General features: G+C 46.8%; 1 protein-coding gene across 1 annotated transcript in view; it reads right to left on the bottom strand.

Annotated features, from left to right (window-relative positions):
* Positions 1-16,926, bottom strand: part of Arnt2 (aryl hydrocarbon receptor nuclear translocator 2) — a 161,912-nt gene extending 144,986 nt beyond the window's left edge. Inside the window, exon 1 of the mRNA XM_052713842.1 lies at positions 16,796-16,926. Coding sequence (XP_052569802.1) covers positions 16,796-16,826 — 31 coding nt within the window. The 5' untranslated portion in view covers positions 16,827-16,926. The remainder of the gene's footprint in view (positions 1-16,795) is intronic.
* Between the last annotated feature and the right edge of the window lie 1,000 nt (positions 16,927-17,926).

The raw sequence follows: 17,926 nt of genomic DNA, 5'->3' as shown, positions 1-17,926 counted from the left end.
TCCTTGTGTTTGCCTTGGTTTGACAGACTCTTATCTTTAATTCAAATCACTCTTTGCAAGGTATAAATACTAGTATCTAATGACACCACTGAATTTTGTTGTTCCATCCAATTAATAAATCTCCTCTTACAGAACAAAATTATCTAAATGCTTCTTTTCAAAGTCACCTTTCCCCTCGTTGACAATAACAGAAGAAATACATGACTTCATCTCTCCTATCCGGCACCCAATTAGCAACAGGAAAGGAATTCTAATTCAAAATGCCAGTGAACTGGCTCCATTCCCTGGGCAGAAAGGATGAGAAGTCGTAAAAAATAATATATAAAATGAAATCTCTCAGAAGTGATCAAGGAGTAAGGCAGGGGCGAAATGAGAGAAAAGATAGGCAATGGCACTTAATCCCGGATTCCAGATACAAAAATTTCAAAAAATAAGAATGGAGTATTTATTTTTCATTATTCAAACTGAAATTTAAATCTCTAGATTGCAAGTGCCTACCCTAAGGACAAAGAGAATACTCTAGATTAAAAAGTCCTGGTGTTCAGGAGTGACGGGGTCCCCTCAGAGGGAAGAGAATCCAAAAGACCCCTAATCTACATTGGTATCATCAGATCCTACAAGGCAACGGAGAAGTACCCTGAACATGCCATGACCAGTCTGAAGCCTGGCATTCCACAGCCCACCTACCAACTCTGTAAGAGTAAGGGCAGAGTAAAGAACCTCAGACAGGCAAAGGCCCAGACCTTCTTAGGCGGTATCCATAATGTACTTGAGAAATAACCTGAGAAGTAACCTGAAGAAGAGGAAGACACAGGCTCTGGGTGACTTCAAATGGCCTCCAGCAAATGGTGAAGTCAAGTAGTGGGTGAAACCCATGTCACGAGTCTAAATCCATAGATCTCCACGTGAGCAGATGGACAGAAGGCTTAGACCACACAACTGTGAATATTGTCAAAATGCCAACTAAAGATACTGCAAAAGATCCACGAAAGACTCCCCATCCTCAACTGCCAACACAAGAGTAGACAGTAGGCCACCTACCCAAGCCCACTCCCGAAAAGGTGCCATCCCCCACAAAAGGACATTCCCAAATTTGGCAACCTGGAGAATGAAGGTTCCGCTGTCCATCTACGCCAGCGACAGCTGATGGCCGACGAGGCTATCCACTCCATCTCAATGTGAAAAAGAAAACTATGTATATCGCCAGACTGGTCAATGAGTGTCTTTCTTTTCAAACATTTTTAGATTTATTTGCTGTATTTTGTGTGTTTAAGTGGGTGTTTTACCTGTGTAAGTGTATGAGTACCAGGTATGTGCCTGGGGCCCTGGAGGTTAGAGGACAGCATTCAATCTCCTGAAATTAGATGTGAACCACCATTGTGGGTGCTGGGAACTGAACCCAGGTTCTCTGCAAGAGCAGCCAGCACTCTTAACTGTTTAGCCATGTATCCAGCCCTAGAGTGATGTTCTTTATATCACCTTTAGGTGTTTAATCATCTGCATTAGAAAATAATCCACATGTTCCCCATGCACACTGACATTTCCTATTTCCTCTTGAGAAAGAGCAACATGCATTGCTCATCCTTGCTAAGTGCCAGGCACTGCCCTACATATGTTTATCACACTGCATGCCCATAACAATCCTCCAACATGTGGATTCTCTGCTGGGATAATGGGTGCTGTTTTTTCCCCGTCTCTATTACAATAAGGACAGAAAACAAGATCCAGAAAGATTAAGTTACTTAGCCCAAGTGGCATAAATAGAGGTCTATCTCAGAAATGGTTCTGTTATTCCTACCATATCTCACTAACACTCCCAGGAAAATAGTCTGTCATTTTTACTAGAATAAATATAAATATATATTTATATGTTGATAATGTGTCATCACCGTATGTTTCTAAGAACACTTTTTAACCAAGAAGAGAATATGATAGAAGAACTCAAACAGATCCAAAAATGGTCCACGGTGTGAGATGACAGAATGGGAAAGAGACTCAAGGAACTGGAGAATAGTAGGCAGGAGAGGGGTAAGGGGAGGTGTCTTAGCTATCTGCTGCCAGTGTTCTGTCATTCTGGGCTTTCCCCACACAAACACTTCTTATTAGCAACCCTAGGGCTCCTTTTACTTCGCCTCTCCTTCTAAAACCAGTGGATTGCAGCAAAGCACCCCTGCCACCCAGAGCTGCTCTGCTTACTAACACAGATCATCCATGCTTGTCTCTCCAAATGCACTCAAATTCCCCAAGAATCAAGACCATAACTCTACAGCTTTTTCTCCCAAGATGTCCTGTGACTTGCACAGCAGAAGCGTTTGCTTTTGTGACCAAGTCTTCAGGCTAGAGGTGAACAAATGGAAGCTCAAGGGAAGGAGGCACAGTTGTCTATGTGCACAGGGTACCCACGGATACCCAGCCACAGCCAGGGACAGCCCTGCAAGCAGACCCTTCCCACCCTTTCCCTGCTACTGCATACATGTCTAATCCCTCTGCGCATGACTCCTCATTCAGTTCATTTGTTAACTGTCTCTTCTCTTCTGCTCTTGCCTCACCCAGGGAAGCCAGCATGACAGTGACAGATCCCACGGCTTAGCTCCTATCTAAGCCTCCATTTTCTCATCTGTGAGATGGGGCGACCACAGCTGACCACCACAAAAGCCACTGAGCTCATGAACACAAAGCTGTGAACCAAGGGGGTGAATCACTGGCACTTCCCTGAGTGGACCTGAAGTGTGCTTTCTGCATCATCACTAGCAGCCGCTGCACATGAAAACTTGTCAGAAAGGCAAAGCTCATACCCCTCCCCGCCCGACTTTATTGACTCAGGACCTCAGAAGCGGGGCATCCTTCTGTGTTGAAGCAGTCCTCCTGGCAGCTCTGCGTGTGGCCAGGCTTGAGAATCCCTGATTTAATAACACCAGACTGCACAGGTTCTGTATGGAAAGGACTTGTCTCCAGTGCTAAACATTCACATGGGGGACAAGGGGACAAAGCTGCCCTCACGAATGTGAAGACAGGAATTGTGCCGCACAGTCTCTGGCAATCTGTACACCCAACACCAAATGCTGAGGGTAACGAAGGGTAGACTGTTGACAAATGTTTATCGAACTTATGAGTGACAGAGAAGGAAAAAATCTGAACAAACCAGGCCCTTGCTCTGACTCCAGTGCTGTATAGAACCTAACCAAAGCAGAGGAGAGGGCCAGGCAGAGGGGGAAGGAGACAGGTACCAAGTGGCTGCAGAGGTGAGCTCATGCCAGGTCCAGCTCCAGCAGCCCTGGACCATCAACTGAAGATGCATAACGGGTGGCCAGGGCATATGGGGGAACAGGAGCGGGGGGAATATGTTTGGGCCATGATTGTGTCCTCTTGTGTACTATTGAAGGGATGGGGGCGGGGGGAGAGGGAGGGAAGAGGGAGTACCAGGACACCACTGGACCAGCACCCTGGGGATAGTAGACCCAGGGCCCCGAAGATCTCCCACAATGAGAGTAGAGGAAGACTGCCTAGAGATGGGGAGCTAGTGCTTAAATGTGCCCAGGAGTGCCAGAGTGCCAGGGAAGACCATGCTTCTGGGGTTACCAGGGAGCCCCTCTCTTCAACAAAACATGTGGTCCTTTGGTTCCAAGCCCAGTGCCATGTGCCACACCACTGTGATGGCGTTAGGAGAAGCAACCCAACACTGGAAGATCGGACCTTGCAGTCCTCACCACAACTGTGCTTCTATCCTTGCGAGGAGATACCTGGGACTAACCTAAGGAGGCAAGGTGTCCAAGGCTTCAGTCTGGGGCGGTGGGCTCTGTTGTTGCAGAATGTCAGGGCGTGGAGTGGGTAGTAAGGCAGAACCGCTCCTTCACGGCAGACATGAAGTGTAGGGGGAAGGAGTAGCCAAGCGTCTACTATCTTCCCCAAGCACACACCCCAGTGACTCCCTCCACCTTCTAAAGTACCACCGCTTCCCAGTAGCACCACAGTCCGGTGGCCAAGCCTTCAACACACAGGCTAAAGCTGGGTGAAAGGGGGAGAGAAGGAAGATGAAGGGAGAGAAGAAGGAAGAGTGTCAGGACAAAGTTCTACGAATGGGAAGTTCAGTAAATTTCTATAGGCAAATTAGATCCCCACAGTTTTTTAAAATTTTTTTATTCATTTGTTTTATATGTATGAGCATTTTAACTGCATGTGTGTCTGTGAATGCCTAGAACCACATGAATGCCTAGAACCCTCAGAGGCCAGAAGAGGGCACTGGGTCCCCTGGGACTTGAGTTACAGGCAGCTGTGAGCTACCCATGTGGATGGTGAAATCAAATCCAGGTCCACTAAAAGAGCAGCCAGTGCTCTTAATGGCTGAACCATTTCTCCAGCCCCAAAATTTATTTATTTATTTTTTAATGAAGCAGAGTGAAGTACAAACTTGCCTTCTAAGAAGAAATTAAAGGAAGCAGGAAATTAAGTTTCCAAAATAAACACAAATATGCATCTAAATATGGATGTGCATCAGCACCCAAGAATGGGACAGCAGAATAATTACTGCTTGACTGTAGAGCCGACTGTTAATCAGAGCTCATTCACGCATTCCACACAGGCAGCTTACCTGAAAAGCCTTTCAATTTGTATGTCAGGGAAGTTGGTAATTAAACACTTCAACTGTCTGTTGGCTTTATTAAAGATAAGAGAATCCTGACATAGTTAACTTATAATTATTCTGTTTATCAAATGAAGTTGATATGTAGTTTAGGAACGTGTCAACCCTGAAGCTCTTAGGTTAAAATCCCCAAGACCTGTACTCTGTTCTGTGTGTACTTACAGTGGTGAGCAGAACCCAAGAGAGGACATCTTTCTCACTTAGCCAAGTACAGTTCGACCTTGACATGGACACCTTGATGACTCGCTTTTAATAACAACTATCAAAAGTCACTTCGTGATAAAATACCAGTTGTATGGTGAGTTGTGTGGTGTTCCTGCTTGTAATACTTAAATCTTAAGAAAGAAAGATGATTAGATAGCTAGATAGACAGACAGACAGACAAACAGACAGACAGATAGATAGGATAAAGCACAACTCATTATAATTGTGAGGCACATCAGACAGAATCAGTACTTGACAAAGAGTTTTAAGTTATGAAGGACAAAATTAAAACAACTGAAAAATATTCCAGAATCAAAGGAGACATCACAACTTAATGGATTTTCTAATCTTGGATTAAACTCAGAATTAGAAAATAAGTTTCATGTGATAAGGACCAACTGGCAAAATATGAAAAGAGACCACAGACAAGATAGTGCTGTCAGATTAACAACAAATTCCTCAGCAGGGCCACAGATGCGGGGGTGGGGGGGTAGTGGGGGGGTGGAGACATCCTTAAGAAACACAGAAGTTCTCAGAGTTAGAAAGTGTATCCTGCCGGGCGGTGGTGGCGCATGCCTTTAATCCCAGCACTCGGGAGGCAGAGCCAGGCGGATCTCTGTGAGTTCGAGGCCAGCCTGGACTACCAAGTGAGTTCCAGGAAAGGCGCAAAGCTACACAGAGAAACCCTGTCTCGAAAAACCAAAAAAAAAAAAAAAAAAGAAAGTGTATCCTGTGGAACTAGAAAAAGTCATCTTGAGTGAGGTAACCCAGATCCAGAAAGATAAATATGGTATATATCTTATTATCTGTGCCAATATTAGCCATTAAATAAATGATACCCAAGCTATAATCCATAGACCTAGAGAGATTAGGTATAGAGGAAGGGACTAGGGGGGACAGCTGGATCTCTCTGGTAGAGGGTTGACTGGGGGCAGGGAGGGAATGGGAGCAGGAGAATCAGGTGGGGAGGGGATATGGGGGTGAGGGAGGGAATGTGGGTAGAAATTGCTAGAATTGAGGGGATTTGAGGGGTGGTATAGAAACCTAGAGCAGTGGAAACTTCCTAAAATATATTTAAGCAATCCCAATGAAGTCTCTAAATAATGAGGGAGATGAAGTCCAAGTGGCCATCTCTTGTCACCAAATGAAATTTCCAGTACCAGGACAGGTTACATCCAGTTGAGTTGCTGGCTGAAAGGATCCTATGGAAATCTCCAAAGAACCCAGGCTGTTGCTAAGACAATAGACTTCTCTCTACAAACTGACAGCAAGGTCCTATTACTGAAGACAACACAACTCATTGAACATGGAGAGGGCAAGCTGGTGCCCACATAGAACTTTTGCCCCTACGTTCTAGTGTCATTGGTACAGGAAGGTACTCTGCATACTACCAAAAGAAACCCATAAACATCAACCCAGACACAAAACTTTTGATCTACAATCTGTCTTGTGTCAAAATATGCTAGGGCAATGGTGGTACAAAGCTTGTGGGAATAACCAACCAATGTCTGATTTGGCCCACTCTCCAAGATGGAATCCATACCCAATACTGCTTGGGTGACCAAGAACCAAAGATTAGACCAGAGACCTAGTGTAAAACCAAATACCATTGGCCAATAAATAAATAAATAAATAAATAAATAAATAAATAAATAAATAAATAAATGAATAAATAAATAAATAAAATAGATAGATAAATAGATAAATAAATAAGTAAATAAATAAATAAGCAACAATAAAATTACTTCTAATGATATTCTGCTATACTCAGATCAGTGCCTTAATCAGCCATCATCAGAGAAACTTCCTCTTGCAGCAGATGGGAACAAATACAGAGACCCACAACCAGACATTATGCAGAGAGAGAGAGAGAGAGAGAGAGAGAGAGAGAGAGAGAGAGAGAGAGAGAGAGCGCCTGGAACACACAGCTCTAAATAGGATGTCTCCATCAAATCTCTTCCCTCGGAGCTCAGGAAACCCTGGGAAAGAGGGGGTGGAAAGAGCATAAGAGCCAGAGAGGATGTAGGACACCAGGAGAACAATGCCCTTTAGATCAACTGAGCAAAGCTCATAAGAGCTCGCAGAGACTGAAGCCGCAAGCACAGGGCCGACGTAGGTCTGCACCAGGTCCTCTGCGTATATAGTGTAGCTTTCAGGTTTGTATTTGTATGGGACCCCTGAATGTTTGCATGAGCAGGTCTCTGACTCTTGTGACTTCTCTTGGGGCTCTCTTCCTTCTGTTGGGTTGCCTTGTCCAACTTTGATGTGATCTTTTTTGTTTTATCTTATATTTTATTTTGTCATATTTGGTTGTTATCTCTTGGAAGCCTGTTCTTTTCTAGTAAGAGACAGAAAGGGAGTGGATCTGGAGGGGTGAGGGGGTGAGGAGTGACTGGGAGGAGTAGAGGGAGGGGAAATTGCAATCAGGATAAATTATATGAGAAAAGAATCTACGTTTAATAAAAGGGGATAAGGAAAACAAACAAAAAAAATAGTGCATCCTGCCTGCTGTTTGCTTTCAAACGATGCAGAAACCCATAAACCATCCATATCAGCAACTGGAGGGAGATGTGAGCATCTAAGTCTCCTTGTGCCACCCTGCAAGCTGTCTGCGGACCTCAGGAAATGAAGTTACCAACTTCCTTTAAAATCCCCTGCAGTAAACACGTTTCTCCTAATAAATTAAAATTTAGGGAATTAGGAGGTCTTCCAAATTCATTCATTCATCCAATAAACATTTATTAAGTACCAATTATGTAGCAGAAATTGAAGAAGGAAGGAAGAAAGGGGAAAAGAAAAGAAAAACCAGGAAAGAAGAAAAAGAGAAAAGTCCTGCTTGCAAGGTGGGTGGGGTGGATGTGGAATGACATATTCAGGTTTCTGGTAAATCCACCTCTGAAGCGGAGGTACCTCAGTCTCACATGTGAGACCAAACTCACAACCTCTCCCAAGCCCCCAAGAAGACTTAACACCCTCTGTCTCAGGGTCTACGGGGGAAATGATACTAACTTGCTGGCTAAACCAGGAGCTTGCTGCGCTCTGCCTCCTTGTCATCACTTCTTCCACCACTCTACTAGTTTCCCCCAAACGTCTGCAGGCTCCATCACCTGGCCCAGACCCACTGAAGGAGCTCCCAGCAGATCTCCTCACCTGGTTTGCCTGTGGCCACCACCCATGTTCCTCACTCAGCTGCCACAAAGATCTTTTCAGAAGGGATCCCTGGGTATCACTCACCCCTGCTGTACTTACTTCAATAGCGTCATGCTGCATTTGAAAACAAAGACCCTCTTCTCTCACCATACCTTTTTTAATGATGTCTTGTGCATTTGATCACTTAATAAATGGCTGACTCACCAGCCACACAGCAAAGCTCAATAAAAGCAGAAGCCATGCCTGGGTTTGCACACCACTGTGAGTACACACAGTTGGCATTCAATTAATATTTGTTTAATTAGGTGGATAGGCAATTAAAATAATTAATGTCTGGCCTGAACCAATGAATGGAGTGTGGTGCCATTAGCAGCCACGGGGGACCAGGGGGAGGAGTAAGCTAGGGAGACACAAGCTTTGTGGAATCTGGGGGACCCCACAGACCCAGCAGGCAGCTGGAAACACAGACCTGCCCTTGGAGATACTGATTAGGAAAAGGCACACTCTCTGGCCACCACAGTGCTGTAGACCCCGAAAGACATTCCTTTAGCTTTCTTTCTATGCCTGCAGGAAAGAATCAGGGTAATCCACATCTCCTCTGCTCACCAATGACAACCATCATTTGCATAAATTTGCATAAACCTGTCCCAAGGCTGCCTGATGTAGGAACTGGCTAAGTCCACACCACATGCTGCCAGCCTGTTTCATCTGCATCTTTCATGCCCCTTTCCCCCAGCACAGTGCCCTCTGCTCAGGGAAGAGGGGCCGTGTTCAGGGAGGCTGGTTGAATAGAATTGGAAGTTTTCTGGTGTGAAATGCTTTTTAAAAAAATCAGAGAGCACAGCTGTGATCCTTGATCACATTCATTCATTTTATTCTTTGGAGGACTTGGAATCCGTCAGGCATATCAAATTATGGCAAACGATTCCAGACTATGCCTCATTTCAAATTGCTGATGCGATAGAATTACCAATGCCAATCTAAAAATAAGGAAAACTTCTTGCACTTCTGTTATTTCACATTGAAATTAACTTCCATCATGCACTTCATAACTATCTCAAAGGTGTCATCTTAAGCCAGGTGTAGTGGTACACACCTGTAATCCTAGCACTCAGGAGGCTGAGGCAGGAAGATTGAGAATTCAAGAACAACCTGGGCTACACAGCAAAGTCCAATCTTAAAAGAAGGGAGGGGTATCTCCTGGCTTTCAAGGTTGTCCAATTTCCTGCAAGTCTGCCCCTTTATGGACCACACCCAATGATGGGACCTTCAGTATCTTTTCCAGTCATCACTCTCCAGAGGCCTTGGACAAGTTTATTCCCACAGATCAGAGCTTATCAACAGCTCTAGTGGCAAGTGAGTCTGGATACTTTAGTGTGGAGAAGTGGTCACCCTGCGCCCTAGAGCCTGCTAGACAGCATCGTGGCCTGTATCACAGATATTGATATCACCTCCAACCCAGAGGCTGTGACAAGAGAGAATGTCTCTAAGCATTGCAAATGCCTTCAATTGAGATGCGGTACACATACACACCTGCAACCTCTAAGCCCAGGTGTCCATCTGACTCATGGGAATGTTCAAGAAGAGTAAGAGAATATATTTTGTATAACTATGGATAAAATATTGGGAGCATAAATTAACTATGGACTTCTTGCTGTTTGCCTAAAATACAGAAATAAAATCATTATAATGGTTAGTTTTGTCAACTTGATAGGTTTAAGAAATAGTTATGACAGACATCAGATGGCTCACTGGATAAAGGCATTTGCCATGCAACTCTCAAGACCTGAGTTTGATCCCTGGAACCCACAAGGAGGTGGAAGAAGATAACCAACTCCACAGACTTGTCCTCTAATCTCCGTACCACGTCACAGCACAGGTACACTTGCATTCACACACACATACATACACACACACACACACACACACACACACACACACATTTTTTTAAACTGAATTAAACACCTAGGGCATTAGTGAGGTACAAATTTGGGTGGCCTATTAGGCTCTTTCCGTAGAGGAATAATTGAATGAAGACCAATCTCTGAAAGTGGGTGGCATTATCCCATGAAGGAAAAAAGAAGGAGGCCATCCAGGCAACAACATCCCATTTCTGCTGTCATGCCCAGATGTGAGCAAATAGCCTAATACTCCTCATCCATGCCTTCCCTGCCATGATAGATTAGACCCTCTCAAACTGCAAGCCAAAATAAATGCTTTCTGTCTACTATTTGATCACAGCAACAAAAAAAGTTGCTAATATACTTTCATCTCAATCTGTTACACAGGGCAACCACGCACCATCCCCTGGCCTCTCTTCAGTCATGTGACAATTAGGGTAAATCAAAGGTCCAGGCAAGAAAATGACTCACCAGGAAGAAAGGTTCTGATGGGCAAAATGGACCCAGAAGGGTCCCACTGAGTATTTGATGTTGGAAAGAACACCTGCTCCTTTGGTCCCACTGTGCTTACTCAGGTACCAGTAACATCAAGGAGGCTCTTCCAAGAGGACCTCAGTGGGGCTTTACTAAACATCCTTCCACTCCAACCACCAGCCCTCTCCATCTGGCCTAGAAACTGTAAGTTTCTGTGGGCTGCACAACTTCTTGCCTTATTATATAAAGTCTAGAGGAACTGGTCAGGTTAGGGATTATCCTGCTAGGATGTCCGCACTGAAATCAAATGATCAGAAATAAAAGTCAGCTCTAAACTACATAGCTCAGAGATGCAGACATACAGGGTGGGTTTTTTTTTCAAGGCAGGTAAAGGAATCACACATGAATAAGACAATTCCTTGGTGCCCATTCACTAACAACACCTTACCAAGTGGAAAGCGGTACAGCAGGGACTTGTGTGGTTACAGGGACAGGTGCACTTCCTGCCTTCCTAGGTTTCGGATCAGACCAGGGATATGAGAACATTCGCCCATCCACATAATCCATTCAATTTCAGTTGAGTAGAGGTGCTCAGTCATGCCTTGGAGGAAGTCACTGCATGAACATGCTACCTGGATAAAGGGCTCCAGGTGGATTTCCCCAAGGGAGCAGAGTTTACACTGAGCACAGCAGAGAAAAGAGCTGTGATGGGAAAATGGCCAGGTGTGCAGAGGGGAGGGAGTAGGGAAGGAAAGATGGGCAATTCATCACTCCAAGAGGGGCCCAGATACAGCAGCAGCTATCACTAATAGAAGAATCTTGATAAGGAATGGGAAATGGCATTTATCCATGAAACGCAAAGTCCCTTGTATGTAGGAAACTGAACTTCCAGCCTGACGAGCTCCTATCAGTGCCCTCCGAGGAACAGCTCATGGTTCTGGAAACTTTGTGGCCTTGTCACACAGAATATTCTTCTAGAAGCTCTAACTAGTCTCATCCCTTGCTTACATCACACACTAGCACAGGCCTTAGACCCATATGCACGTATGGGAAATGAGTGAATACGTGGAAAGATGCAGAAACTGCCTCCCTTTGACTCTGTACCACACTACATCTCAGTAAAGCCATAATAAGGCAGTGGCCAGAAGCCCTGATTGGGAAGTAAGTTTCCAGCCCAAATACTCTGTATTCTGTGACTCCTGTTACCCTAGGAAGCACCTGTGGGCCTCTTTGCTGGTTTGTCTATCATCTCTGTCTATGTCTTCAGCCCAGATGACAACTTCAGCCTCTATGACAACTTCATTGATCCCCTCAATACAAATGTCTCATCCTGAAGCCTCCAGGATGCCCCCATTGGCTACTTTCACCCCACTTCTCCTCAGCACCTCCATCCACGCAGCTCTCAGGACAGAAGCCTGGGATTCACTCAGCACTCATCCCCCAACGCTTTACCTAAAGTCAGGATGACTCTGCCCCAAAGAGAACATGCCCTGCCCAACTGCAAAGGACAAGGATGTAACTAGGGCCCTGGAGTTGTTCAACAGAGTGTCCCTGCTGCATACATGTACATCCCATATCCAGTTCCACACCTCTCATGGAAGACTTCATCCTGCTTACCACAGCATCCAAGATGAGTCCCTGGATGTGTGTACTGAACCATATATCTGCCCTGCTCAACGCCCTCAACAGCTTGGTACTACCTTTAGAATCAAACTGGAACCTGAACCCAAGATCCATAGCCTTCCATGAGCCTGCCTCTTCTCACACCTCCAGTCGCTCATGTTACCTTTGTCTTTGCTCATCATTGTCTGGCAGCACTGTCCTTCCTGGTAGCTCCAATCTACCAATTCTTCCTTACCACAGGCTCTCTGCAGGAGCCTCTCCCGGTCAGCCCAGGGGGTGGGGGTGGGGTGGGAACGCTCTTTTTCATGCTTCTCTTCATTCCTCAAAGCCGGATTTAAAGGTCAGCTTCTCATACGGACTTTCATTGACTTCACAAGGCTTTGGCCAATCCTCCCATCTAAATCAGGTCTCTTGGTTACTTATCTCAGGGTATCATTTCTTCATAACATTGACACATTTTACTAGCCCAGCTATTTTGGTGTTCCAACTTTGCCCAAGGCTGGACAGTTTGCAAGCACAGCATGCATCTCTCAGAAGCTCTAAATCCATTGCATATTCTCGGGTGCTCTGCAAGATTCCCAAGAGCATGAGGAGACAATGACTTGACAGTCCCCAAACATTCACAAATGTCTATCATTACCCCTCAACACCAGTTCAAATAATCCTTCTAAAATTATTCTGTAAGTCAATGTGTCCCTCTACAAAAGGCCTGGTTTCTGAAGCCACCTCCCCATTAGGCTATTAGAGGGCCCTTGTTATACATATATACCCAGTCAGCTTTCACTTCATTCTACTGTGGTGTTTTATTTTTATTTTTTTTGGTGTGTGTGTTGTATGATTACATGTATTGGAGCACACACATTCATTCAATGTTCACAGGGGTTACAGGAGTATTTCAAGTGTCCTGCCCTATCACTCTCCACCATATTCCCTCAAGACAAAGCTTCTCACTAAACCTAAAGCTAGGTTGGCAGCCAGCAAGCCCCAGCAATGTCCCTTCTTGTCCCCTCAATGCCCCACCCCAGGCCAACGTGTTTTTTCATGTGTGTGATGTACATTGGAATTCAGATGTTCAGCTTGTATAGCAAACACACTCTTCCCACTGTGCCATCCTCCTAACCCCATGATTTAGCTCAGTGGTAGAGCACTTGCCTAGCAAGCGCAAGGCCCTGGGTTCGATCCTCAGCTCCAGAAAAAACAAAACAAAAATAAATAAATAAAGTTAGGTAATGTATATACCTCCTTTCTAAGACTCTGAACTCACTGAAGTCAAGTGACATTCCTCCTCATCTTCTCATTCATTACTCTGCATCCTGAAGAGGGTTTGACACATCAAAGATATTCAACAGAAAGTCGAACCATTCCAAACACTTCTCATCTACAGTAACCTGTCCAAACAACCCTTCTATTCTCTATAATCAATAACACATTAAAATACCAAAGGGATATACTAGCTAATTCCAGGGGGTAAAAGTGGAATCTCAAATCTTTAAAAAAACAAAACAAAACATACCTTTAAACTTCTTCAACATACACAAGCTGTATTAGTCACTTTTCTTGATGTGACAAGAGGAACTTTTAAGGGAACACAGTCCATCACAGTGGGGAAGACACGAGGCAGGAGCTTGAAGCAGCTGGTCACATTCCATCTTCAGTCAGGGAGCAGAGAGAGATGAATGCTGGCACTCAGCTCATGACCTCCTTTTTACTCAGTTCAGGACCCTCCCCCATAGGATGGTATTGCCACTTTCAGGGTGAGTCTTTTCTCCTCAGTTAAGCCTTTCAAGAAACACCCTCACAGATATGCTAGAGGTGTGTCTCCTAGGTGATTCTAACCATGCTGAGAATTGAGCTTAACCATCACAAGTCTTATTAGTCACTCTGTAAAACTCATTCCAGAGAACTTCCAGTTAATGTGTAAGGCTAATGACTGCTCCGAGTGAGTGTGCACCTGACTTCTTTGCACCGAAGTTAAACCATGACACTGGCTCTTTTTAAACTATGCAATGTCAGGAGCAGACACCTCAAATGCATGTAGCTAATTCAAACCTGCACAATTTCATAAAAATCAGAGATGCTTAAATATCATCTTTAAAGGGTAGAACAATACCCTCACACACAGCTCTAGAACTCCTTTCTCTACTCCAGGAGATGAATACATCATCCCTGGTCAGAAACAACAGAGCAAATTCAGCCACTACAATAGTAGCAGACCAGTGTAAAGAGTGGGAATGACTTAGAAGCCGCAAGGTATCAAAAGCTATGGAAATACCTGGGAGCCAGCCCTTCCTCCAGAGACCTCTGTGCCCAGAGGGTAACTGGTAGAATGCTAACCTAAGTCTCCAGCAGAAGGACCAGAGTAAGGTTTGAAGCAATGGAGTGACATAGGTGAAAAGACCCAGTTTCATCCACCATTGCTGAGGTCCCAGAATGCACCACTGTAACACATCACAGTGTCTTTGCAAATGTTCAGCTGGAGTGCAGTGGTCAGCTGCTGGGTATGGGAGGTGGCCATGGCATTCTGAGAACAGATCAGCTTCAGAAACTAATTGTGCCGCCTCTAAGTTCATCTAGCTGTGTTTACCAAGCTCTTAATCTGTGCAAAGCAACATCTATGGAGAGGATGGAGGTAGGAAGAGAAATCCGAAGAAATGTCATGTGACGTATGCTCATGGGTGTGAGCAGCTAGCCCGGTGGAAATTTCCCATACAATCTGAAATACCTCTCTTCGGCTCACATGCTTAACCGTACCCCTTAAAACTAACTCTTCTGCCCCAAAGAAACTGAAGCCTTATATGGCGCAAGACCAAGACCTCCTACAGACCCAAAAGCCATCACAGAGGACCAAGAAATGATGGTGAATGATAGACTAGTTAATCACTGCAAGAGATTTTCCTTGAGAAACTCTCAGCAGGGTCAGGATCTCTGGTATTTCTGTCTGTCTACTGAGAAAAGACCTGGATTACAGTGTATCAAGTTGACCAGGTACTGACCAACAACACTCCTTCCAAATTCCAAGGTCAGGGCTCTGACACGCTGGGTGACTGTCCGGTCTTTATTCCATACAGCATAGAGAGCAACGTGATGGGCAAAGCAGTTTCCAACGGTGATGTAATGGTAGATGAGTTATGTAAGTCACCAAAGTGTTTATTCTTTCTCCCAGTAGAAGCTTATTCTGAACTCAACCATCTTCATTTTCTCCTGTACTTTTTCTCACCTCATTGCAGTTAAATCTATTAATTTACTATTGAGTTCTAAGCAGCAGAATAGGTTGAAAGTACTTCCATGGTAAATAAAATGACACAGCCATGTTTTTATGCCAGTCATCTGCCCACTCAGTGTTCCAGACTGGGACTCCATGTCTGCTCTTCCAGGACTGCCTGTTTCAGTTAAAGAGCCTCCTTCCTTGGAATTATAAAGGTTCATCACCTCCTTGCCCCCACAGGCACCGGCCTCTGTGTGTTCTGGCTTTCCTGTTGGCCTTTACCCCAAGTCTAAAGAAGGTCAGATCCCACACTGTCTGTGCCTGGTATTTTCATTCTCCTCTGTTCAAGCCACTGTACCTAAGTCTGACCTCCTTCTTCTACCTCCCTTCAACGCTGTCCCTGCTTCTTGTCTTACTACCTTCTATGTTACCTCAGCACATCTGACAAATCAGCCTTACAGGAAAGCGGCAATCATGTGGCTCCTCTGTTCAGGACCACTTAAAACCCTCTCTTATGTGGGAAGAGGAAGTCACAGTCCTTGTCTTTCAAGGCCCCTTGAGCCTGGCCACACCCATGCAACTCAACGCTAAGTCCCTCTGTTCCTTCTCACACCTCACTCACTGGCCTTCAGGCTGTGCTTAGCGCCTGCCCATCATGACTTATGCCTGCAATGCCTCTCAACCTGTGTCTCCCCATTTTCAAACTGCACCTTCTGCAAAGTCCAGCTAAAGTGTCCAATGTTGCAACCCCCCACCCTCAACCTTCCCCAACCAACTTGGATGGAGGGATCTTCCACTCATAACTTTGAAGACATTCTTCTCTCATAAGCATTCTGGTAGTTCACCCCACCAGGTCCGCACCTCAACACAAGACCTCTTTCACTGGGCTTTCCTGGGGTCTGAGTTCTTTGACTGTCCCTACCTCATCCACAGCGATCTATGATTCTCCAGGCCCACAGGAGACAACACAAGACCTAAAACTTGCGCGGGGAGCGGAGGGGAGGGCACTCGCATGTCCTATCTTCCCAGCCTTGCATGATACCACAGGGAACTTTGCCAACGACAATAGGGCTCCCCCACCACAGCAGCCCAACACTCCCACTCATTCATGAACTCCTTCCATTTTTCTAATCTGCCAGCATGAGACTAGTGGTCACACGCTGTACCCTGGGAGGCAGCAGGCAATGGGACAGGGACAGGGCTGCTTCAGTCTACCTTATTACCAATTAGGCTTTTCGTGTCCAGAAAGGACTGGGATACATATACAGTGACCAGGTGTAAACCCCGCCAAAGACAGCGCTGGGGAGGCGGGGCCGACAGGCGAAGAGTCCCAGGAGTTCTGCCCTGTTGAATCCCCGCTCCAAACTTTTCTCTCGCTCGGCGCGACACCTGGCAGCCGCCAGCTCCTGTGGCTCTGGAGCCCGCGGGCGAGCATCGAGTCACCCGCGGTAGCGGCGGGCGCCGGCGGGACCAGGTTGGGCACCATGTATGGATGAGGATGCCGCGGCCGGTGCTGATGCTGAGGCTGCCGGGCGGCGGCCGCTCCCCACCCCCGGGCTGCGCGGCTCAGGCTGGGCCTGCCGCTCGGCCGCTACTCACCCGGAGGGTTGACGGCGGCCGGGGTTGCCATCTTGCCGGGAGGGACCGGCGCGCCGGGCGGGGGCGGGGACGGGGACCCGGCGCGGGCCAGCGCCGCCGCGGCCGCGCCACACAAAGGAAGGTGCGGGCGGTGCTCCCCGCGCTCCCGCGCTCCGAGAGCGCCCCGCGCTCCTGCCCGCGCTGCTCCCCGCGCCCCGCGCGCTCCCCGCTCCTCCGCGCGCACCCGCGCTCCTCCCTTCCCGGGCCTCCTCCGGGTTCAGCCTTTGTGGAGCGGTGGGGGTGCCGGGCCCGCGGCTCCCGGGTCCGAGCCGTAGCACCGCGAGACTTGGGCCAGCGGGCAGCGGGACCCCCTCGAGCCCGCGCAGGTGCCCAGGCTGGAGTTCCCTGCGCACCCCCTTAGACGCCTTCTCAGGGTCCCCAGGTGTCGGGGAGACATCGCCGAGGGGCGCTGTCCCCTCGCGGAGGAGCGGGTGGGAGAGCTACCCATTTGAATGCAGAGGACAACTGGCCTCAGAAACAAAGGCGTCCCAGTGCTGCCACTTAGCATGCCAAGGCCGCGCCACTGGGCTCCCGGGCTCCCCGGCCAGGGCTGTGGAAGAGGGCCTAGAGGAAGGCGCCCAGAAATGCCCGAGGCCACCGTCCCACACAGCTTCAGCACAGAGCTTGGCCCAGGAATGGAAAGGAGCCAAGCAAGCCTTGAAGACGGTGTCTAGCTCTGCCTTCCTGAGGACATGGCCACTGTCAGCGTTTATTATGGAGTCCTCTCGAGGGCCTTATTCACACCTCCTGACTGGGGCCTTAAGAAGGTTTCTAATGATTCCATCTGCATATCCGGGTAAAATTAAAGTGCAGGGAACTTGAAGAGGTGTTTTCCAGGCAACCACCAGGATTCCTGGAGGGGGTGTCCCACAGTAGGTGCCCTGATAGGGCGGGATTGGAAGGCTGGTCACACCCCAGGCCACAGCTGAGGGCAGTATGGCGTCCAACGCTGATAACATCTGCAAAAGATACCACACTAGCATAGGACAGAATAGGAAAATAGTGCTTGGGGTGTGTTTTCAAACCAATGTCGTCCTCCGGCAGTATTTGTCTCTACTGCCCTAATAATATATCAATTGGACAGTCGTTGAA

Source organism: Peromyscus californicus, unplaced genomic scaffold, assembly GCF_007827085.1.
Source record: "Peromyscus californicus insignis strain IS unplaced genomic scaffold, ASM782708v3 Scaffold_4__1_contigs__length_199733344, whole genome shotgun sequence".
Taxonomy (NCBI): Eukaryota; Metazoa; Chordata; class Mammalia; order Rodentia; family Cricetidae; genus Peromyscus; species Peromyscus californicus.
Note: the sequence above shows the minus strand (reverse complement) of the source record. Positions and strands in the feature narration are given on the sequence as shown.